The sequence below is a fragment of the Schistocerca nitens genome, chromosome 9 (genome assembly GCF_023898315.1).
Source record: "Schistocerca nitens isolate TAMUIC-IGC-003100 chromosome 9, iqSchNite1.1, whole genome shotgun sequence".
Lineage (NCBI taxonomy): Eukaryota > Metazoa > Arthropoda > Insecta > Orthoptera > Acrididae > Schistocerca > Schistocerca nitens.
In genome coordinates this window covers 502415748-502440981 of record NC_064622.1, presented here as the reverse complement: position 1 = coordinate 502440981, position 25234 = coordinate 502415748, and the positions used below count along the sequence as shown (strand labels likewise).

The 25234-nt window shown below is 39.8% G+C and overlaps 1 protein-coding gene across 2 annotated transcripts in view; it reads left to right on the top strand.

Annotated features, from left to right (window-relative positions):
* The window catches only part of LOC126203670 (proline dehydrogenase 1, mitochondrial-like), a 297265-nt gene that overhangs the window by 251294 nt on the left and 20737 nt on the right, over positions 1–25234 (top strand). For both annotated transcript variants that reach the window (XM_049938035.1, XM_049938034.1), the window contains 7 exons: positions 8852–8916; positions 9630–9814; positions 11721–11895; positions 12304–12414; positions 13439–13570; positions 13870–14066; positions 15066–15154. In XM_049938035.1, coding sequence (XP_049793992.1) covers positions 8852–8916; positions 9630–9814; positions 11721–11895; positions 12304–12414; positions 13439–13570; positions 13870–14066; positions 15066–15154 — 954 coding nt within the window. The remainder of the gene's footprint in view (positions 1–8851; positions 8917–9629; positions 9815–11720; positions 11896–12303; positions 12415–13438; positions 13571–13869; positions 14067–15065; positions 15155–25234) is intronic.

Sequence of the window (25234 nt, the reverse complement as noted above, 5' to 3'; positions counted from 1 at the left end):
AATCGAGGTGCAAGGACAAGAGCGGGCTCCTTCCATCCTAGCATCTCGAATTGGCTGCCCTTCCTTTTTAACCTCACATAACCTGCCCCTCTCTTGTCCCTGAAGGAAGACATCTAGGAAGTGTAGCACTTTTACTTTTATATGTGTGTTTTGGCAGTACAGTGTGCCCACAGTCATTCTATTATTTCAAAAAATCATAACTTAAAAACTACTAGAGATAGAGCATTGTGGTTTGTTATAAAACACACAGCGGTTCTCAGAGGGTTTTTTTCTGTTGCGATAGAATTTCAGTGTGTGATCCACTTGTCAGTTGCAGAACACAGAGGCATCATAAGAGTCCTGCCAGTGTGCAGGTGAGCATTGCTGCATTGACAGTGCTGATTGTTTCGTGATTTGTGCTCATTGGGTAACAATTTTCATTGACTGGTATTGTGTACAAGCATTCATTGACACAACTACCGGAGATCTTTGCAAAAGCAGTCGACAACCCTTCTAACACCTAGGCCACGTGTACAGCCCACTCGGTCCCTGCAAACCTCAGTGTCACGATCTCGCCCTGTCGCAATAACGGGCGGACACTGGATGGCATACCGGCACTAGCAGGGGCCGCCACTTCCTAGGGACCTATTCGCACCCACCACACACGTGACCAGAAAGTAGTGCAAATATTCCACTGCAGGCCACTATAATGGTCGACACCAGAGATGCGAGAGTCAGTTCTTCTGGCTCTGAGAGCCTCTTGTAGCCTCCGGGTGGGTGCTGCTCCCCCCATCATCTTAGAACTCTCTCAAAGTCCACTGTAGGACCGGTGCTGTCGTATTTGACATTCGTCATCATTTCCCTTGCTGCAGTTGGACTGTATCAGGGATGGACTTCTCTGTTCCTACACTGGTGTTATTGAGGACAGCTTCATCGGACTGAGACTATTTCCCTTATAAGTGAAGATTCTAATTGTGTTACTTTGTCAGACTCTGGAATCAGCATAGTTGAGTCTTTATAACTGCGAGTCATTGTAATGGTGATAACAGCGGATGTGTCTTTTCTTGGTTAGTCAATTATTGATTATTTTATCACTGTTTTCCCTGTGTCAGTGTGAGCAACACACCAGAAACCCCACAAGAGCACGTCTGATGACATGAAATCAGGACAGTGTGAGAGCCGTGTAATGGGACTGTCGAAACCCAACCACCTCCTGGGAAATGTCATTTGGCACACCCCACGTGTTCAATCTCTGATTTGGGGGTGCAGCATTGTGCTGGAAGGTAATAGATGGCTGCAGCACTCCAATTTGTGGCAACAGTAACTGTTTGAGTATTGCCCAATAAACATTTCTCATTACAGTGTTCTCTGTGAAGAAAAATGGACCTATTGTGCATTGCGCCACACCTAACACTAAGCTTTGGGCTATCACGAATCTGTTCACTTCCACGTGTAGGTGTTTGGAGCCCTAAATCGTGATGTTGTGGTGATTCATTTGTCGAGAAATGTGAAAGATTGTTTCATCTGAAAATAGGCAGTCACTGTCAACTTCTCTGGAGGCCAACACAGAACACATGAATGCATACCAGAGAGGACAATTGTGTGGCTGCAATGCTTGGACCATTTGCACTTTGTATACAAAAAGTGATAACCACCTACGTAACATCTTATCGAGAGTTCATCTCACTTCTTGCAGTTTGTGAGATGCGCGATGAATAGACTTATGGGTACTGCTTAGAAATGGAGCTTGCTATCTGATAACAAGCACTCGTGGAATTTGGGCAGTTGGGGGGGGGGGATGTCCACTTTGAGGAAAATCTTTGACACTGCCTACCTATCTAAAGTTTTTGAACTGCCACATTAGGCTTGTTTTTGTCAGTGGCGCCCTCATTCTAGCATCAGTACTTCCACAGTACTATTGTCACAGCTCTGCATTCTGCGTGGCAGATTAAAACATTTCAGTTACTTAGCTTGCTGTTATTACAGAGATGTTGAGGTGTGTGACTCACTTTTGATATAGTTCCTCAACCTTAAGATATCATCTGGGTTCAATCTATCCTTTGACAGGCACTTTGCAATATGTTCACCAATAAATAATGTAGTTGAAACATAGTAAACACTTTAAAGATTTTTATTGCATCACTTCACAGATAAAACTGATATGGGCCTTATGCTTACATCTGCTGATCCTCTCACAGGCCTCAGTTGCATAATCACTTTACATATTGTTTAAATTGATCATAACTGAACTCGAAATCGAAATTTTTATGCTTTCATAAAACTGGTTATGGATTTTAACTTTGGAAATCATGACTACATCGTCCATATAATTAGTATACTGAAATATTTCGTTTTTTATAATGAAATTTCGCAAATTATACATCAGTAACAATATTTTAATTATTTCTGTAAATTTCTTTACAGTTGCAGTATAACTTGGTTCTAACATGAATCTGGTATCTTGACAAAGGGCTTTATCGTTATTACATTTACTCTTTCATATATTAATAGTTATGTAAAGGATATAATGCTACTCATAGCTGACATATGGAATTGCAGACAAGCGTAACAAAAAAGCTTTAACACACTGAGCACACTAAGCTTTTGGCTGAAGCATCCTTCAGGAAAGGAAGGAAAATGTTCACTTGCTCACTCGTGCGCTCCCACACTCACAATCACAGTCACCAATGACAATCTCTCTCTCTCTCTCTCTCTCTCTCTTTCTCTTTTCCATTGTTCATTTATTCTTTTGTATGTTAATTCTACATTAATCATACAAAGGATAATATCAGCATGTGTTTACATTTGGTTTAACATATTGTTTAGCTTGTAGTACAGTCTTCCTGTAAATTGATCACAGTTGAATACTACTGGTTTAATTTTATAGTAAGTCAACTAGTTTTCATAGATACAGTAAGCTAGCAGTGTTACACTTTAAATTTCTGCATGTATATAGCTTCACATAAACATTGCACAATTATATCACAATCTCCGATGTATTTGGAATCATACCCTGCATTTTTTTTACTGCCCTATTCCACTAAATTATAGGATGACACATTGTGCTTTCTGCTGGCCTGTCACCATTTTGATGCACTCACAGTCAAATCTGCAATGACGGACAAAGTAACAAATTTTGAGAGCTAGTAAACATTCTAGAACAAACCACAATTCTGTCTCTAAGAATACTTATGAGTTTTTGAAATGATAGGATTTTATGGACACCTCCTGAAGGTAAGCTGTGTCAGCTATTCTGTGTCTCAATTTCTTTTTGATAGCCAACTAAAGATTTTACTTTCGTCTGTTCATTTAATCAAGGATGCTGATCTATGCTTTTGGTGCGAGGAGAGTACATTGTTTTGCCTCTAGATACTGTGCTACAGGCATATTGCTTTTAATGTAACTTTGTACTTGTGTCATTGTTGGGAATGAATGCATTATTGCTGAATGCTAAAAAATAACTCATTGCACTCAAGAAATTTTTAAAGTGGGTATTCTTAATGTAGTGAGCAGTTTACACAGATATATCTCTATCACCTAGACAGTTGTCAATGTAGCATGGCTGCGCAAGAGTATGGTCTTAGTTTAATTATTTCCTTTAAAAACTTGATCCTTAAATCCCCTAATTGTTATGCATTTAGCTGCACTTTTGTTAATGTCTACTATCAGTATGGCATAAGAAGTGTAAAAACAATGGCCACATTACTGTACAGTAGTTGGAGTATTGTTGAGCACATTCAGTAGTGCAGAAAAAATGCATAGCAAAGTGTATATAAAGTAAAAGTAATCAATTTCATCCCTAAATAGGGCAGTATGATACTTTATGGCTGGACTGTTTTAATTCTTTATCCATTACTGCTCCACTGTTTCTCATCTGTTTCCTTGATCTGCTGGAGAGAAACAATACCAATAAGGATATAGTTTCTCTGGAGCCAACCTCCTTCCATTTTAATGCCTAAATTTGAACTGTTGTATACCTGGAAGCTGGGCTGCATCAAAGAAACGAAGTAAATAAGTTGTGTGAGCTAAAAAGAAATGGGGAAAATTGTTTTGCAATCTTTAAAAAAATGCACATCTGTTTGTGAAACTACTGAACAAAATTATTTCAGTGAAAAAAATAAAGGGAAGCAATGATTGCAAACTAATTATTGAATAAATAGTAGACCAGCTTCCAGATGTTTTCTGGAGAAACATATTATCATTTTAGTGGCACTGATGATTTACATTTATCTCAGCAATGCTACACCATTATTAATTATCTGTTTAGTTCAAGATCACTATAAGTGGAATTTATTTTCACCTTCAGTTTTCTTGAGCTGACTTTCAAACATTTTGATTGCAAGAAATTAAATAATTATTCAGTCAGAATTGGTGACAAATTTACTAAGGATTTGCTTTTGAAGATATTGCGAGTGTATGAAATAGGTAAAAATATTATCTTACAAAACAGTTGTCAGTTTCTTAAAGTACTCAATCTTTCAACAATACATTGTTTTCCAGTTTTGTGATTTTTTTTTTTCTGCCTACTTTTCATGAGCATGACTAATATTTGTATAGATAATGCACAAAATTTTGCTGTTTACATATTTACAGTAATCTTCCTTAATTTTGTATGTATTTTGTTAAAAATCCTGAGGCATTCTGCCATATTTTCAAAATCATGAAATACTGATTATACGTGCTGAAGTTTACAAAGTTCAATACTTTCTCCTGTTAGTTGTTTCTGATGAGGTGTATCTGTAAAACAAGGATGAATACATTTAGCAATGGCAGATATGACAAATTTAAATGGAATCTTTGCCTAAATAACAGAGATGCAGGATATGTTATCCAAAACATTAACATTCTTTCTAGCAAAAGATGATGATAATCAAAATTCTTCTGTGAGTCATGAGCAAAACTTCATGAGCTAAAGCAATTCAGAAAAGCCACAATGAGGTCACTATAGTTACAGGCAGACTGAATGATGATAAAATTTCACTGTTAAATGTTCCAATCTTGAGTAGGAGATCCACTAGTCAAATTATTTGTGATACTGTGGATCTGTAATCAGTCCTCCAAAATGTTTTTTGGACGAATGTGTGTGTTAAACTACGGATTTTACACTCCACATGTTCAATTTAACCCCAAAATGAATGTACAGGTATTAATTGAGCTTTCATGTGTGTTTCAGGTACTGTTTGTTTGTCCTTGATGTGGTTCAGAGTATTGATAACTGTTGTTTAGCTTTTCACTGAAAGTAGAACAAGTCTATTTTAAGTGGATACAAACAAGAAGAACTGTTACATTATACTTGTTCACTTTTCTGGGTTCACACCTACTATTATAAACGTATAATAGCTTAGTAAGGGCATGTTTTAAAAGAATCATCAGTGGTCATTTTATCACATACTTTAACACCATTTAGTGGGGTCTCACAAAGCACAAATTTCAAATATTTGGTCCTCATGCACTTGAATGCAGTGCGCTATATATTTAGTTACAATGAGATAATGTGCTTTGCATGGCTCAAAACTGATGCCAGTATCTGGGTAGAATATGTCATCTTACTTTGTATTCATAGTAAATGATGTGATTTGGAACATTTCTTTTGTACAGGTGTAAACACATTCCAGAAAGAGTTGTTTATGGAAACATTTAGGCCATTTACAAATATGCTTGATTTATTACTTTAAGACTGTCAAAGACAGTTCTGGCAAAATTTAAAGCATTTAGTAATAAAGGAGACAACTCACTAAACAGTGAAGGCATTGAGTCTATGAAATGAATTCTATAGAAAAAACAATTTGACCACTGGTGACACTGCAATAAAGTTAAATGGGTTTTTAACTTCACTAAATAGCACTCGTCTCCTTGATATACACTCTCTTTTTTAGTAGAGTATCATACTTCCAAACAAACATTCTGTTTCAAACCAGAGCAGACTTACCTTCTCTGTTGTTCTAAACTAGTACTTACAAAATAAAATTCCTCTTAATCTGGTTGAAGCATCTATCACAGGGTGGTGTTAGCCACAGTTTGATATTTAAAAACTTTCTGACACAAGACTGTCATGTTCTAAGTAACTGAGACTTTTGTGCTGCTGCTTATCGTGGATTGACGTGTCTCACTGAATTATGAATAATCCTTTACAGTTACACACCATACAAGTTGGTTCTTTATGTCATAGCAGCACCCCATTGCCGCGGATAGATTCTTAAATGTGAGCATGAAATTTCTTCATTTAAGTTTTTATCTCGGTGTAAAATATTTTGTCATATTGCATGTATCCTGGCTGTAAACAGTTGCCTTAGGCAGTTTATCATGTATTATTTATTACGTAGTGGAAATCAAAAGTAATGATTTTAATTGAAAGATTGACATACTTTGTAGGTTACTGATAACGAGAGTCATGTTAGTTGCTAGTCTGTTGACTTAAAAATTTTAAATATTTTCTCTTCTCAAGAGAAACATTCTTGTATATTATCCTGAATTCAGATATAGTTTTTTAATGAAATTATCTGCAGTTTCTAGCAAGACAGAAAACTGTTTTGAACTAAAGAATGTGATTTTTTTTTAAAAAAAAAAAAATCCCCTTGAAATGCTGATATGAGAATGTTTTCTGCAAGAATGTGAATATTGCTCAAGAATTAATTGCTGGTCACACATTTGTTACTTTATATGATAATTGTCACTAGTTGAGGTACCTTTTTCAGATGTTTGATAATGGAAATTTTAGCTATTTTCCCATGTTTGCAGAAAATAACAAATTAAGGAGTGTCTGCCCTCTTGCAAGAACACAATTTTTCATTTGGTATAGTGCACAAAAATATTTCACCATAGTTGTGGCATCTTCAGTGGGTTTTTCTTTTCATTCTTTCTTTTTTTACATTATGTGTGTCTTGTGGCTTTCAACAACTTAAGATAAAATCCACTGGAGATGCCACAACTGGGGTGAAGTGTGTTTGGGGTTAAACAAAATGAAAGTGTTCTCACAAAAAGGTGAACCTTCTTTCTTACTTCACTGCAGATTTATGGTTATATGAACTGAAATGTTTGTCTGTATAGGTAGCTACTCAATATTACATTTTCAGAAAACAGCATTTTTCTTGGTTAACTGTAAAAGTGGAAATTTGTGACCATCATAATTACTTTTTAGTATCTTAATTGTTACACTAAAAGTGCAAGGTGATACAGTTATTAGGTTCAAAAAAGAAAGACACTATTCACTATTTAAGGAATGTTCATGGCACTCAATTCACAGAAATTTACTGAATCCCTTTCTAGTCATTACTGCCATACAGCCATACTGAGATCTTTCTCAGTCATCATTTGAGAGTGAAAGTAACTTGCCTGTTTAATCACCTTGTTGTATAGACACTGTCTACTTACTCACAAGTAGGAGACATGTTGTAACTTAGCTATGTTTTAGAATTCAACTGCTTCAACTGGAGCCTATGAATACTCTAGAAGCATTTTTGTGTTGTTATAAAACACTCTTATTGATCTCTGAATTAGCTTTTTGTGTTCATTATGCTTGGGTGGCTTCTTCAAACATTTTCTGATATTATTCACATCAAAATAAACATTTTTAATGAAATTTCTTGCAGAAGCAAGAAAGAGAATTGTACAAAATATTCACGTTCATGATATTTAGTCACTACAACGCAGTTCTTTTGGTACCTTTAAGTTTCATCTCTGTGCTTAAACCCTTTTGAATATATCAGAATTCGCCAAAATTAATGACTGTTTCAATGCTATATAGTGGAGGTTCTATGTCTGTCTAGAGTGCAATAAGCCATTTGTTTCTGCTATTTTGGAAATACAACTAGAAGAGACATTTATACTCTTCAAGAAACTAAGCACAAACATTGCTCTTAACTGTAAATTGTTGTACACACATTTTTAAAAGTGACCCATTGTAACTGTTAAGAAAGCATATACTAAGCAGTAGCTGAATGTTCAGTATAAGCTTTAAAATTATAAGAGTGTCAGAATGCTTGTGCTTAATAAGGAATAGTAATTCAAAACTTTGGTTTTAAGGATTATGCCTATTGGTGCAGTCATGCTGAGTGAATGTTAGATTCGAGATGTGTTACATTTGTACTCAGAGTGCTAAAATTTTTGGTTACTGATCACGTACAAATTTGGTAGTTTTGTGCCTCCTGCTGATAGTTTGCCATATCTCATTCCAACACAGGAATTATGCTGCTAGGAAAAGGTATTTGGTTAAACAACTCTGATAACTCAGTTGGAAGTATTTTGCTGCATATATCATATTCATAATTTTTTTGCTGTCAAATAATATCACACTCATTCTGTTCCTCGGCTGTGAGTAATTTGTTTAAACTGACTCACTTCTCACTTTATGCATTAGGAAGTACTCTCTCTCTCTCTCTCTCTCTCTCTCTCTCTCTCTCTCTCTCTCTCTGGAACACTAGTGCTTCTGAGGTTCACGTTTTGTACTCTGAAATGTAAGAGCTTTCTAATTCCTCTAGGGAAAACTTTAGATTCTTAAAAAAAAAAAAAAAAAAAAAAAAAAAAAAAAAACATTCTAGTAGTGGTTGCTCATAGTTTTCCAAAGCCTTGGTCTGTGAATTATGGAGTCTGCCTAAATTTTTATATATCTTATGTTACAAGATGTTTTCAAAATGTCCTTGAAATATTTTCATCAGTAAGGAGACCTACTAAAATAATAACTGTGAAAATAACAACAAAAGAAACCTTTCTCTTATTTAGTAATGATAACTACTATCAGAGTAAAACTACACTGTAACACTGAATTTCGTTTAAAAGAATAGTGGTGCATATTTCTATTTCAAAATCAGTGCCAAGGAAACAAAACTCCATGCTCTCCAGTCTGTCTTTCTTGAACATACATATTGTTTTGCAGGTGCAACGTATGGGACAGGGTTTTGTGCTATCAAACTTACAGCACTTGGAAGACCACAGCTCTTGGTAAGTAATTCTTCAGGAAACAGCCTCTTGTCAGACTATAATGTTTTAATCCACGATAAAATTAGAAATTTTCCTACAAAAGTCTCTTGCATTAGCTTAGAAAACTTTTTCAAAATCTGTTAAAAGTATTTGTAAAATCAATTGTGAATATGAACGCTGTTTGCTGAAATGAGAAAAATAGCTGTTGCAGGTAACAGATCTAGGATGAGGTTTGAACTTCAAATAAATGAGCTGTCTTAAATGGTAAAAATATAGGAATAATAAGTTTGTGTCAAGATGAAGTTCCACTTACCCCTAAGTTTCTAATCTTCTTAGAGCATATCTTACTGTTCTTTCCTGCTACACACTCGTATTTCTGTGATATTTTATAATTTCTCCTCAATCTCTCAGGTGCTAACAGCCAGCTTGAAATATCTCCAATATGCTTCTTAAGTTGCTTTTACAGTTACATCTCATCCATTCTTGACAACAGAAAATCTGAACTTTTGTTGTCATATGCAATTTGAATTGCAATGTTTTCACTGTTCTAGGTTTGCTTATCACACAGCAGTCTTAGATGCAACAAACACCAGTGCTATTAGCAGAGATTAAATTATTGTTTTTCACAGGGCCTATTTATTATCTATGCCTTCCTGTAGTAATACATTGAGAATCCATAATAGTTGAATGATCGTCTCATCTTCTAATGATGTTGCTCTTAAATTTTTGAACAGTTGCAGTTGTCGGAAGTGATAATGCGAACACGACAATATTTGACAGACGTTGTTGGTGGTACGGGTAGTGTTATCTCCCACCATGTCGGACCCGAAGTTCTCGAGAAGAAGTTCGAGCAGGCTTGTCTGCTGAGTGAAGCGCCAGTCAAAAAGTTCCTCGACAAGATCACGTATGACCAGGAGGGGTGAGTTGCAGCTAATTCCAAATGTGACTGGCTTAGAATTATGCTGCTTTATGGAATTTAATTTTTGTCAAATTGTGTGGACCAGGGATATAAATGTAAGTTTACATGAATGTGAATTACTTTATTTAAAACTCGAAATATTGTTTTTCTGGATGATAACAACTGTTACTAGCTTCTTTTGAATTTTTTAAAGCAAATATTTCATCTTAGTATTTTAGACATTTTAACTGATCTAGAAAAGAAACAGTTGAGTTGCATGTTTGTACAGGTGCGCCACATCTTTAGCAATGTTCTTAACAGGTTATTTCATTATTTGTTTATTGCTTTCTCGATGTGTACGTCCATCGTTTGGCCAATGGACGTACTTTATTTTCCATAAGACACTTTTTATTTACAGATCTGTCCACCTAATATGACTTCTACAAACGATAAACATATGTAACATTTTTTAAAAAAAATGTGCAAACATCTGCAGCTGATTTAGTAATACATATGAGGTGTGGCTAGAAAAAAACCGGACTAGTACTGGTGAAACAATAAAACGAATGCAATAAGGCTGAAAGTGGCGTGGCCTGTCACGTGACTCTCGCTCCGCCTACTGCTCGAGTTTCATCTGCCTCCTGCACTCAGTCTGCCCGTGGCATCTGTTTTAAGTAGTTGACGTTTTGTCTGTGCGTCGGAAAATGTTGAGTGTACAGAAAGAACAGCGTGTTAACATCAAATTTTATTTCAAACTAGGAAAATCTGCAAGTGAAACGTTTGTAATGTTACAACAAGTATACGGCGATGATTGTTTATCGTGAACACAAGTGTTTGAGTGGTTTAAACGATTTAAAGATGGCCGCGAAGACACCAGTGATGACACTCGCACTGGCAGACCATTGTCAGCAAAAACTGATGCAAACATTGAAAAAATCGGTAAACTTGTTCGACAAGATCGCCGTTTAACAATCAGAGCAGTGTCTGAGTTAACAGGAGTTGACAAGGATTACCGATTTTTTCAATGTTTGCATCAGTTTTTGCTGACAATGGTCTGCCAGTGCGAGTGTCATCACTGGTGTCCTCGCGGCCCATCTTTAAATCGTTTAAACCACTCAAACACTTGTGTTCGCGATAAACAATCATCGCCGTACACTTGTTGTAACATTACAAACGTTTCACTTGCAGATTTTCCTAGTTTGAAACAAAATTTGATGTTAACACGCTGTACACTCAACATTTTCCGACGCACAGACAAAACGTCAATTACTTAAAACAGACGCCACGGGCAGACTGAGTGCAGGAGGCAGATGAAACTCGAGCAGTAGGCGGAGCGAGAGTCACGTGACAGGCCACGCGACTTTCAGCCTTATTGCATTCGTTTTATTGTTTCACCAGTACTAGTCCGGTTTTTTTCTAGCCACACCTCGTAAGAAGTGGTTCACAGACACCACACAAAGCTCAGATAGCAGCATCCATCATCAAGAAGCAGCAGTATGCCATTCTTGTTTCTCGATGCTGATCTCAACAGGCCATTCATCTAGTTCTTTTTTTGTAATGATAAATTCAGCAAAGGAATTTCTGTATTTTCTGAGAGTCCACATGGCTATATTGCCAGTCAGTCTCATGTTCAGTTACATAACACTCACTCTGATATATCAATTCCTGTGTTTTCTCTCATCCATTCATTTATTTCTATTGATGTTCCTCCTTAATATTGACAATATACTTCTTTGCATGTCGGTAAAGTTACCAAAACAGTTAGAAGATATTGTTAGTTAAACAAAGAACATGATAGTAGTGTGTTGCAAAAGACTAACTCTAATTATTTTTATCATTAACGGAAAAAAATTCACAACTTAGGACAGTGACCACAAATATTTATAGCAATGAATGATGACCATTGGATGGTATCTTTGTTTCTCAGGATGATCCATCTGTTCCCTTGGAGTGGCATCATAGATGAAAATCAGCAGCTGAGTGAGACCTTCAGAGTGCCAGATCTCAAAACAGGGCGAATGGTTCGGCTCATCACACAGCTTACCTCAAAAGAAGAAGAAATGTTTAGAAACATGATTCGTCGTGTAAACACTCTTGCAAAGGTTTGTATGTTTGAAATGTTATATATCAAATTAGCAGGTTATTGGCTGGAAAAATTGGCAAAAGGACCCTCCATTAGTTGTCTTAAGAACTATGCTTTCAGGGTGACAAGTAAAAATTCAAACTGCGTAACTTCAGAGAAGTTTCTGTGCTTACCATGATTGCCTTTTACATGGAAACGGAGATTCTGTGTGTGTGTGTGTGTGTGTGTGTGTGTGAGAGAGAGAGAGAGAGAGAGAGAGAGAGAGAGAGAGAGAGAGAGAGAGAGAGGAAATATGAAAACTAAAAAATGAATTTTGCACAGTGGATACTGAACTGTGGGACATAAACTTTCAAAGTACTGAAAAAAATGGTGGTGGTGGTGGTAATGAGGCATAATACCCAATCCTAATTAGTGTTTTTAATTTCAGATGGCACAAGATCTGGATGTACGTATAATGATTGATGCTGAGCAGACTTACTTTCAACCTGCAATTTCTCGTATCACAGTAGAATTCATGCGAAAATATAACAAGAAAAAGGTAACCTTCTATAATTTTATTTGAAGATAACTATTAAAAATACATTGTGACTTCATCATTCAAAGCTGCTCTTGGGGTTTTTAGTTTCTAATTGTAAATGAATGAATGAGGTTCCATACCCCGAGGAGTGTAGGGGACGATGCGGGAGACCCGCACCGCCGACTAGGCAAGGTCCTAGTGGAGGTGCTTTGCCATTGCCTTCCTCTGACCGTAATGGGAATGAGTTGTTGTTGTTGATGATGATGATTATGATGATGATTAAGACGACACAACATCCAGTCATCTTGAGGCAGGGAAAATCCCTGACCCCACCGAGAATCAAACCCAGGTCCCCGTGCGCTGGAAGTGAGAATGCCACCGCAGGACCATTCATTCATTCATTCAATCAATCAATCAATTGTAAATGCTCTTGGGAAGTTTAATACTGTAATAGTAATCACTGAAGGAGTAGTTATGAAGTGTGAATAGTGGCTGAAGTCTTCACTTGGAAAGAAGATAAATGTGGGAGGACAGTTGCTATAAAATTGTTTCCAATTTTAGTAGGCTACTGTAAGTTGGGTACATTTCCACCAAGTGCCACTCTGTGGCTTGCAGAGTATGTCTGTAGGTGCAGATGTATGTCTTTAAATGTTTTATTTCCTCTCCCCTCCCCATAAAATGCCACAGGATGCCACAACAAACATTGTGTTATCATTTGTTCATCCATTCAAGTGAAGATTGTATTGTGAAGGAGAACTTCTGAGGATATGGAACAAGTCAAACTCTACAGTAGCAAAGAGAAAGCTTTCAAATATAAGCTTTGTGCACTTAATTAACAAGAAACAGTCTCTAACTCAACTTGTCCTTTGCCCAAAATTTTTCAGTGTCCTTTATTTACCTTTTTATCAACTAGTACCTTTGTGCTCATAGTCACTGTGACTGATGCATGTAATTATTGAACTATTTTAGTAAAAAGAAAATGTAATGCTATGAATTGATAATAGTAATATCGTAAATTATTGAATGCTGTGCATTCTCATTGCAGGCTGTTGTATTTAACACATATCAGTGCTACCTGAAGGACACATATAATGAGTGTACCACAGATCTGGAACAAGCAAAGAGGCAGAATTTCTACTTTGGAGCAAAGCTTGTGCGTGGAGCTTACCTGGAACAGGTAAAAATGTGTTACACGTTTAATTTTGCAGAATCAGGTTTTTGCATTATTATCTGGAATTGTAGAGAGTATTTGTAAAAATATTTTCTGAAGTGTGTTATAGTTTTCTATCTTCAAATGGCGGCTGGAAAAAGGACACAAAACACCTAGCCTCAATGTGCTTGCAAATTATTAAATTGTGTTCTTTTGAACTCAAATGTGTTAGATGCTATTTTTTGTAATAGTAACATCTGAGCTATCTTACAAAGTGCTAAAGATGTACTGTTTAGTATGGAATGACCATTGTCTCCATTCTATAGGAACGCGCTAGAGCTGCAGCCCTCGGGTATCCCGATCCAACAAATCCTTCATTTGAGGCGACGACTGAGATGTACCACCGTACACTGACTGAGTGCCTTCGTAGGATAAAGGATCTGAAGGATGCAGGAGAGGAGAGGAAGATTGGTATAATGGTTGCCAGTCACAATGAAGATACTGTTCGTTTCGCTATTGAAAAGTGAGTACAATATGCAAGACTATCTGTTACAAAAAGAAAACAAAGACTGGAAAGTTGAGGATGGAATAACATAACAATAGTGTGGTGAGGCCAGATTCCTACTCATCACATGGAGGTGGCATTGAATCACAGACAAGCACAATGAAAACAACTGCTAAATATTACAGCTTTCAGACAGAGTCCTTCCTCTGCAATAGGACACGCACACACGCGCGCACGCGCACACACACACACACACACACACACACACACACACACACACACACACACACACACACACACACACACACAGGGAGAGATATTCTGTCTGTTTGTTTCATTTGTGTTTGTTCCTATCATTTATACTGGTCTAGTACTGCATTCTTGTGATGCTTTTATCCAGACACTTAACCACGAATGCTTTCTGCTATTCTATTGATTTTTTCTTGTCTTTCTCTTGTTTTTGTTAAAATTATTTTCAACGACCATATATGTCGTCTTAATGTTTCTAGTGTTTAGTTAAGCTAATATTAAGCTTCAGTTTGTAGCGGTGAAAATGATTTATTTCTGTCATGTGGAATATGTTCTGAGTAAGGAAATGTCACGTGTGGCCAAAACACAGCAACCTCATGTCTGTTTTACTGTATTCACATGATCAACAGTATTTTTGGGTTCTTGTCTGAATATGCTGAAACGAATGTTTGTAATGTGTCCTTTCAGTCCACTGCATCATGAAGCTCAAAGTTAGAATGAGGAACTGTATTATATATACTTCTGACTGCAGTACTTTTACATGTATTTTAGAACTACAGCATCTGTTGCATATAACTTTCTCATCCTATAATACTTTGACAAAATGTGCATCTAGGAAAAAGTAAGTTTGTTGCTTCTTTCCTCTAGTTGAACATATAAAGTCACATGTGTGTAAGATATGAAGTAACAAAAAAGTCATTAAATCTGTCATACATTTAAACTATCTTAAACTGTCACATTGTACTAATACTCTGCTCCTCCTTTTAGAATGAAGGAGATTGGCATCTCACCAGAAGACAAAGTAATTTGCTTTGGACAACTACTGGGAATGTGTGACTACATTACATTCCCTCTAGGTGAGTGACATAGTTTACAACAATTTGCCATTGTTACATATGACTGGGGTTGCGGAAAATCTTGAGAGAGATCAGTACTACTACTTTGTGATAAAACTGATAGTCACTTAGGCAGTTGATAAGGTGTGGCAAACTGCATGGATAATTAACACTTCTGTATGCATACTGTGAAGAAATGGGGTGCAGGATAAGATTTAACAGGGTAAAATGTTGAAGATGGCTGACATGATACATACAAAATTGAAGACAGTGCAAAGATGAAAATTTGCTATGAGAGCTTTGCATATTGGGCAGACCATTTGCCTAACATTTTTGTGATGCGAGAAGTGTAAATGAGGAAGATATTATAGAACAGTCCAGAACATAAAACAGGAAACATTTTAATAGGATCTGACTGTAATCTGTAATGAACAACGCCTCTGTTATTTCTCGGTAGCTGTTAGTAGTGGAAGCATTGATTATATATGTATGCTCTTATATGTTTTGGTAGCAAATTTCCGTTACCAGTATTACATGTTGGTAGATCCTTAAATTGTATTACATTCTGAGTGATACAACGAAGTTCTGCTGCTCGTGAGTCAGTGGGTCATAAGACAGATGAATGATCCTTGAAAGTTCATGCCTGTGAGGTCACACAATACTTTGTCACATCACTATGATAATAGTGACAGACTTTTGTTATGCATTATTAAGTGACATGAAAACAAGAGTCTTAACCCCTTTACTTCTCTGGACGTGTTAATGCACACCACTGCTACTGTCCCTGAGTGCTCTGAATGCCCTTACACACTCCTTCGATTTTTGTCAGGTGCTCCAGATCTGTAAATGCATGCCCGCTTGCTGCCTCCTTTGTGCTCCCAACTTTTTAACAAGGCAGGCACTTATTGGCCACAGAGAGTGGCCAAGTAGCTGCATTTCCACCTGGAGTGTTGAGCAGATTTCTGTCAGTTGGCCTGTGTGTATTTGCTGTTGTGGTCTTATTCGCGTTGCTGTTTTCATCTTCGTTTTGACTGATAATATGGCTCACCATTGTGGTTGTGCAGAGGAAGAAATCGTGTCAGGTAATTACACCTTGTACTTGGCGTAACAGGAAAAAAGAAACTGAAGCATAAAAAGTATCAGATGCTTCCATATCAAGACACTTGCAGATGAGTTGCTGGAGAGAGTAGTGGATAAGCTGATAGCATTACATGTAACTATGAAGTATTCTAGAGGTTGTAAATAAACAAAAGGTATCAATGGGAACTGAAAGAATTAAAACACTTAGTGATTATATCTTGTGATGTAAAACAAACAGGTTTCAATTAAAGCTTAGTATCCCAAGTAGATTAGCATAGATATTAATGTGTGCAATACCACAAAATCGAGAAGAAGGGACCGGTTGGTAGGACATGTTCTGAGGCATCAAGGGATCGCAAATCTAGCATTGGAGGGCAGCGTGGAGGGTAAAAATCGTAGAGGGAGACCAAGAGATGAATACACTAAGCAGATTCAGAAGGATGTAGGTTGCAGTAGGTACTGGGAGATGAAGAAACTTGCACAGGATAGGGTAGCATGGAGAGCTGCATCAAACCAGTCTCAGGACTGAAGACCACAACAACAACAAACCACAAAATCCTTTTTTGGTGAGATATTAAATGCTGTTAACTGTAATACATCTTTTCACTCGAGAAAACAATGTTTATGACTGCATCTCAGTAGGTCAGAAAGTTCAGAGTATTAATCATATGGTAATATATGCCCCTCTTTGCATGCTATCATTTGCAAAACACCTCATTTCAATACCTTGAACAGTTTATGAAATATGACAAAGTGATTCATGTTGCACATTGACAGAACTCTGGGTGCAGTACATGCATTCCTCCTGTATATGTACAATCAGTACGTTAAGAATCGTGATATATATCACTTTGCTTTCAGCATTAAATACAATTTTACTATGCTAGCTACGTTTCATACATAGCAATCAATAATGTAAAATGAACACTGCGCAAAGTTTGCACAAAACTCTTAAAATACTATGCAGTACTTTACTTCACTGGATACAGCTTAGTAACTAAGATGAAAAGCAAAAGGAAATTCAGTAATTCATTGAGCAATGGACGAGTAAATATGAAATAACAGTAAGTTACTGAGCTGAATCCAAAGTGACATGCTGCTATCATCATAGGCTTCTAATATCCTATGGAAAACTCCAGGAAAGATGTAATTCGTATGCTGTGCTGTGATTCATTTCTAGAAAAGTTTTAGAGTGAAAAACTTGTGTTGGGGGGACTATTTATTTTGTATTGTGGGCAGCAAAACCCAGAGCACCAGACAAAATCTTCAGCCCCAGCATTACAGGGATATTCAGCACAGTGGAGTCGGGCTGTGTGGAAGAACCAGTATACAGGTAGTGGATAGAATACAATGTCCCAGCACAGGCAGCAGTACAGGCTGACAACAGAGCTGCACTCTCCACAGAATGCAGTGAGCATTTCTGTAGCAGTCAAAGGATTAATTATGAGCTACAATGAAAAGTTTGTGTGAAGAGTAGGCTCTAAGTTCCATCCTGACACAGCATCAGCATCACAAGCTCAAGGAGGCAGGGATGATCCCTCACTGTCTCACAGTATGATGATGGATTTAAATAACAGATGGTACACTGTCACCCATTTCAGTATTTCCTCTCACTGCCATGTGGTACACCATTGTGACAGTGATGTTTGACTCTGTAGTGCAAGGAAAACAATTATGTTAGGTGGATTGATGTAACTTCTTTCTTGTGAAAGTCACTTTTTCACTTGATTATTGATTTAACAAGGTAATGTGACAGTGGAAAAAATAAAAACACTACATTGGGTTGGTTAATGCTTAATATTTAGTTCAAAGATTGTAATAGTTTTGTAACTCTAATCAGAAATTCTTTCCCATACATCCAGCATAGATCAGTCATAATTCATTAAGGCACAGAACCTCCACCAGTTACAGCCATTCCGCAACTTCGATGGAATTTTCGACTTGCAAATATTTCACTTGAGTTCTGCAAGGAGTGCATTCCCAGGTGGTATCAAGAAGTGGTGGTCCAAACAGTAGAACTCATTGTTACAGAGTGCCCATTCTGAGCATTTGACAGTGATCTGGGGACTCTATACCGAGTGACTTGGAGTGCTCTGGACTGGTTGTCACTTTCGGGCATTACTGTCTGACTGTAGATACTTTTTTGTATTTGTAAAAATAGTTCATTAATTGAAATAAACTAATTGTAAGATGAAACTTCCTGGCAGATTAAAACAAAAAAATAGTTCATTAATTGAAATAAACTAATTGTAAGATGAAACTTCCAGGCAGATTAAAACTGTGTGCCGGACCGAGACTCGAACTCGGGACCTTTGCCTTTTGCGGGCAAGTGCTCTATTAGTTTCATATAGGAAATTTCGTATCAGAGCACACTCCGCTGCAGCCCCCCAGGGGGTTCACAACTCTTTTGTGGATACATGTGTAGCGAGCACAGGACCCCGAGCTAATGTGGCCCTTCTTCCTTTCCGGGCTGCATACCTTCCTTTTCCACATCCTTCACTATCCCCCATCTTCGCCCCCCCCTCCCCTCACCACTGGCTCTTTCCTTCCCTTTCTCCCCCTCTGGGAGTATGGTTTGTGCCTACGTCTGGAGACGGACGCTCGTAAATGTAACACATTCTTCGCCTTCTCTGCTTGTATGTCTTCATCCTTCCTTTGTCCTTCTCTTTTCCTTACCTCTTTTCTTTACCCTTTTCTCCGCAGCGGTGTTTGAGACCTCTCTTCTTTCCTTTCCCTTTCTTTGTTTTTCCCTTTCTCTTTCTTCCTCCCTGTGCGTGTCTGAAGGCCGACCCACGCATTTTCGTGCGTAGCCGGTGACGGGGTAACGCGTAATTCCCCGCCCCGGGTAGACAGGTAGGGCACGTACGTACCCCCTGGTAACGGCCAGGTCCAGGGAGGGGTGATTACCCGAGTTGATACCTTCCGAAAGTGCCGATTGGTCCCTCCGTCCGTTTGTCGGAGGTGTGACCTGAGGTGTGAACAATCACCTAAGGCGGGAGTGCCCTCAGAGAGGCCCCCCCCCCAAGGGAGGAGCGTGCCATCGGAGACGCCAGTAATCATGGGGCATTCTTCCGCAATGGTTTCCTTATCTTCCACTATGTCTGCTCACAAGCGTAAGTTCACTGAGTATCAGCCACAGACAGTTCTTCCATCGTTGCCACAGTTCCTTGTTGTTTCTCGGTCTGACGAAGGTCACGACTTCTCCACGGTCAACCCTTTCATTATTCAGAAAGGTGTCGACACAATTGCAGGTCCTGTAAAGTCTTGTTCCAGATTACGGAATGGCACCTTGTTGTTAGAAACGGTCAGTGCCCTCCAGGCACAAAAATTGCTGCGTACTTCACTGCTCCACACCTTCACTGTCCGGGTTGAACCGCACCGCACTTTAAATTCCTCACGTGGAGTCGTTTATACACACTCCCTCGACGGATTGTCTGACGAGGAAATTCAGCACTACCTGTCTGATCAGGGCGTAACGGCTGTTCATAGAGTTATGAAAAGGGTTGACACGAACATCATTCCAACCCGCACTGTCTTCTTGACATTTGACAAAGTTCAACTCCCATTGAAAATCAAAGCAGGCTATGAGATAATTTCCGTTCGCCCTTACGTCCCAAACCCTACGCATTGCTATCGGTGTCAGCGGTTCAATCACACCAGCCAGTCCTGTTCCAATCCGGCCAAATGTGTTACGTGTGACAAGGATGCCCATGAGGGTGCTTGTCCACCTCCATCCCCTCGTTGCATCAACTGTATGGGTGACCACGCTGCTTCCTCTAGAGATTGCCCCATTTTTAAAGACGAAAAGCTCATTCAGGAAATCAGAGTGAAGGAAAAGGTGTCAACCTCTACTGCTCGAAAATTATTCGCCAGTGGACAGCCCACAGTGCCTCAGACAGGCAAATACAGCACTGTCCTTGCTTCTCCTCGGCCAACAAAGGAGGTGGCCACGCAGACTTGCGACCTCATCTTCAGTGCCACGTTCGTCAGATAGGGCAGCGCAAAGATCGCCCGTTCAACCTCACCACTTTTGCCTGCCCACTCTATGGCTCACCCTTCATCGGGTTCTGCTAAATCCTGAGCCCAAAAGTCAGACACCAAGACTTCGAAAAAAGAGCATACTCGTGAAGATTTTTTTACGTACCCCAACTTCACAACCATCGGTTCCTCCTTCATCTAAACATCATGTTTCCAAGAAGGCTAATAAGAAACCCAGTTCATCTACTTCTTCGCCAAGGCGTGTCTCATCTACAGCACCACCTGGCGGAAATCGCCCTCGGCCGTCTTCTGTGTCGCCGAGGCGCACTGCTGGTGGCCGATCGCTGGTGGCAGGAACTGCTCCTGAACAACCTATGGATCAGGATCTTCTGCCTTCGGCTGAATACCATTCCATGCTGTCGGTCGCAAGCTCTGAGCAGTTGTTGAGTTGATACAGCCACATCTACATTTATACTCCGCAAGCCACCCAACGGTGTTTGGCGGAGGGCACTTTACGTGCCACTGTCATTACCTCCCTTTCCTGTTCCAGTCGCGTATGGTTCGCGGGAAGAACGACTGTCTGAAAGCCTCCGTGCGTGCTCTAATCTCTCTAATTTTACATTCGTGATCTCCTCGGGAGGTATAAGTAGGGGGAAGCAATATATTCGATACCTCATACAGAAACGCACCCTCTCAAAACCTGGACAGCAAGCTACACACCGCGATGCAGAGCGCCTCTCTTGCAGAGTCTGCCACTTGAGTTTGCTAAACATCTCCGTAACGCTATCACGCTTACCATATAACCCTGTGACGAAACGCGCCGCTCCTCTTTGGATCTTCTCTATCTCTTCCGTCAACCCGATCTGGTACGAATCCCACACTGATGAGCAATACTCAAGTATAGGTCGAACGAGTGTTTCGTAAGCCACCTCCTTTGTTAATGGACTACATTTTCTAAGGACTCTCCCAATGAATGTCAACCTGTTACCCGCCATACCAACAATTAATTTTATATGATCATTCCACTTCAAATCGTTCTGCACGCATACTCCCAGATATTTTACTGAAGTAACTGCTACCAGTGTTTGTTCCGCTATCATGTAATCATACAATAAAGGATCCTTCTTTCTATGTATTCGCAATACATTACATTTGTCTATGTTAAGGGTCAGTTGCCACTCCCTGCACCAAGTGCCTATCCGCTGCAGATCTTCCTCCATTTCGCTACAATTTTCTAATGCTGCAACTTCTCTGTATACTACAGCATCATCCACGAAAAGCCGCATGGAACTTCCGACACTATCTACTAGGTCATTTATATATATTGTGAAAAGCAGTGGTCCCATAACACTCCCCTGTGGCACGCCAGAGGTTACTTTAACGTCTGTAGACGTCTCTCCATTGATAACAACATGCTGTGTTCTGTTTGCTAAAAACTCTTCAATCCAGCCACAGAGCTGGTCTGATATTCCGTAGGCTCTTACTTTGTTTATCAGGCGACAGTGCGGAACTGCATCGAATGCCTTCCGGAAGTCAAGAAAAATAGCATCTACCTGGGAGCCTGTATCTAATATTTTCTGGGTCTCATGAATAAATAAAACGAGTTGGGTCTCACATGATCGCTGTTTCCGGAATCCATGTTGATTCCTACATAGTAGATTCTGGGTTTCCAAAAACGACATGATACTCGAGCAAAAAACATGTTCTAAAATTCTACAACAGATCGACGTCAGAGATATAGGTCTATAGTTTTGTGCATCTGCTCAACGACCCTTCTTGAAGACTGGGACTACCTGTGCTCTTTTCCAATCATGTGGAACCTTCTGTTCCTCTAGAGACTTGCGGTACACGGCTGTTAGAAGGGGGGCAAGTTCTTTCGCGTACTCTGTGTAGAATCGAATTGGTATCCCGTCAGGTCCAGTGGACTTTACTCTGTTGAGTGATTCCAGTTGCTTTTCTATTCCTTGGACACTTATTTCGATGTCAGCCATTTTTTTGTTTGTGCGAGGATTTAGAGAAGGAACTGCAGTGCGCTCTTCCTCTGTGAAACAGCTTTGGAAAAAGGTGTTTAGTATTTCAGCTTTACGTGTGTCATCCTCTGTTTCAATGCCATCATTTTCCCGGAGTATCTGGATATGCTGTTTCGAGCCACTTACTGATTTAACGTAAGACCAGAACTTCCTAGGATTTTCTGTCAAGTCGGTACATGGAATTTTACTTTCGAATTCACTGAACGCTTCACGCATAGCCCTCCTTACGCTAACTTTGACATCGTTTAGCTTCTGTTTGTCTGAGAGGTTTTGGCTGCGTTTAAACTTAGAGTGAAGTTCTCTTTGCTTTCGCAGTAGTTTCCTAACTTTGTTGTTGTACCACGGTGGGTTTTTCCCGTCCCTCACAGTTTTACTCAGCACGTACCTGTCCAAAACGCATTTTACGATTGCCTTTAACTTTTTCCATAAACACTCAACATTGTCATTGTCGGAACAGAAATTTTCGTTTTGATCTGTTAGGTAGTCTGAAATCTGCCTTCTGTTACTCTTGCTAAACAGATAAACCTTCCTCCCTTTTTTTATATTCCTATTAACTTCCATATTCAGGGATGCTGCAACGGCCTTATGATCACTGATTCCCTGTTCTGCACTTAGTCGAAAAGTTCGGGTCTGTTTGTTATCAGTAGGTCCAAGATGTTATCTCCACGAGTCGGTTCTCTGTTTAATTGCTCGAGGTAACTTTCGGATAGTGCACTCAGTATAATGTCACTCGATGCTCTGTCCCTACCACCCGTCCTAAACATCTGAGTGTCCCAGTCTATATCTGGTAAATTGAAATCTCCAACTAAGACTGTAACATGCTGAGAAAATTTATGTGAAATGTATTCCAAATTTTCTCTCAGTTGTTCTGCCACTAATGCTGCTGAGTCAGGAGGTCGGTAAAAGGAGCCAATTACAAGGGCAGTTCAATAAGTAATGCAACACATTTTTTTTCTCGGCCAATTTTGGTTGAAAAAACCGGAAATTTCTTGTGGAATATTTTCAAACATTCCCGCTTCGTCTTGTATAGTTTCATTGACTTCCGACAGGTGGCAGCCCTGTACGGAGCTGTTAAAATGGCGTCTGTAACGGATGTGCGTTGCAAACAACGGGCAGTGATCGAGTTTCTTTTGGCGGAAAACCAGGGCATCTCAGATATTCATAGGCGCTTGCAGAATGTCTACGGTGATCTGGCAGTGGAGAAAAGCACGGTGAGTCGTTGGGCAAAGCGTGTGTCATCATCGCCGCAAGGTCAAGCAAGACTGTCTGATCTCCTGCGTGCGGGCCGGCCGTGCACAGCTGTGACTCCTGCAATGGCGGAGCGTGCGAACACACTCGTTCGAGATGATCAACGGATCACCATCAAACAACTCAGTGCTCAACTTGACATCTCTGTTCGTAGCGCTGTCACAATTGTTCACCAGTTGGGATATTCAAAGGTTTCTTCCCGCTGGTTCCCTCGTTGTCTAACCGAACACCATAAAGAGCAAAGGAGAACCATCTGTGCGGAATTGCTTGGTCGTCATGTGGCTGAGGGGAGGGTGACAATTTCTTGTCAAAGATTGCTACAGGTGATGAAACATGGCTTCATCACTTCGAACCTGAAACAAAACGGCAATCAATGGAGTGGCACCACACCCACTCCCCTACCAAGAAAAAGTTTAAAGCCATACCCTCAGCCGGTAAAGTCATGGTTACAGTCTTCAGGGACGCTGAAGGGGTTATGCTGTTCGATGTCCTTCCCCATGGTCAAACGATCAACTCTGAAGTGTATTGTGCTACTCTTCAGAAATTGAAGAAACGACTTCAGCGTGTTCGTAGGCACAAAAATCAGAACGAACTTCTCCTTCTTCATGACAACGCAAGACCTCACACAAGTCTTCGCACCCGAGAGGAGCTCACAAAACTTCAGTGGACTGTTCTTCCTCATGCACCCTACAGCCCCGATCTCGCACCGTCGGATTTCCATATGTTTGGCCCAATGAAGGACGCAATCCGTGGGACGCACTACGCAGATGATGAAGAAGTTATTGATGCAGTACGACGTTGGCTCCGACATCGACCAGTGGAATGGTACCGTGCAGGCATACAGGCCCTCATTTCAAGGTGGCGTAAGGCCGTAGCATTGAATGGAGACTACGTTGAAAAATAGTGTTGTGTAGCTAAAAGATTGGGGAATAACCTGGTGTATTTCAATGCTGAATAAAACAACCCCTGTTTCAGAAAAAAAATGTGTTGCATTACTTATTGAACTGCCCTCGTATTAACCTAGCTCGGTTGTTGAGTGTAACCTCAACCCATAATAATTCACAGGAACTATCCACTTCTACTTTACTACAGGATAAACTACTACTAACAGCGACGAACACTCCACTACCGGTTGCATGCAATCTATCCTTTCTAAATACCGTCTGTGCCTTTGTAAAAATTTCGGCTGAATTTATCTCTGGCTTCAGCCAGCTTTCTGTACCTATAACGATTTCAGCTTCGGTGCTTTCTATCAGCGCTTGAAGTTCCGGTACTTTACCAATGCAGCTTCGACAGTTTACAATTACAATACCAATTGCTGCTTGCTCCCCGCATGTCCTGACTTTGCCCCGCACCCGTTGAGGCTGTTGCCCTTTCTGTACTTGCCCGAGGCCATCTAACCTAAAAAACTGCCCAGCCCACGCCACACAACCCCTGCTACCTGTGTAGCCGTTTGTTGACCTATCCAGCGGAACCCGAAACCCCACCACCCTATGGCGCAAGTCGAGGAATCTGCAGCCCACACGGTCGCAGAACCGTCTCAGCCTCTGATTCAGACCCTCCACTCGGCTCTGTACCAAAGGTCCGCAGTCAGTCCTGTCGACGATGCTGCAGATGGTGAGCTCTGCTTTCATCCCACTAGCGAGACTGGCAGTCTTCACCAAATCAGATAGCTGCCGGAAGCCAGGGAGGATTTCCTCTGATCCATAGCGACACACATCATTGGTGCCGACATGAGCAACCACCTGCAGATGGGTGCACCCTG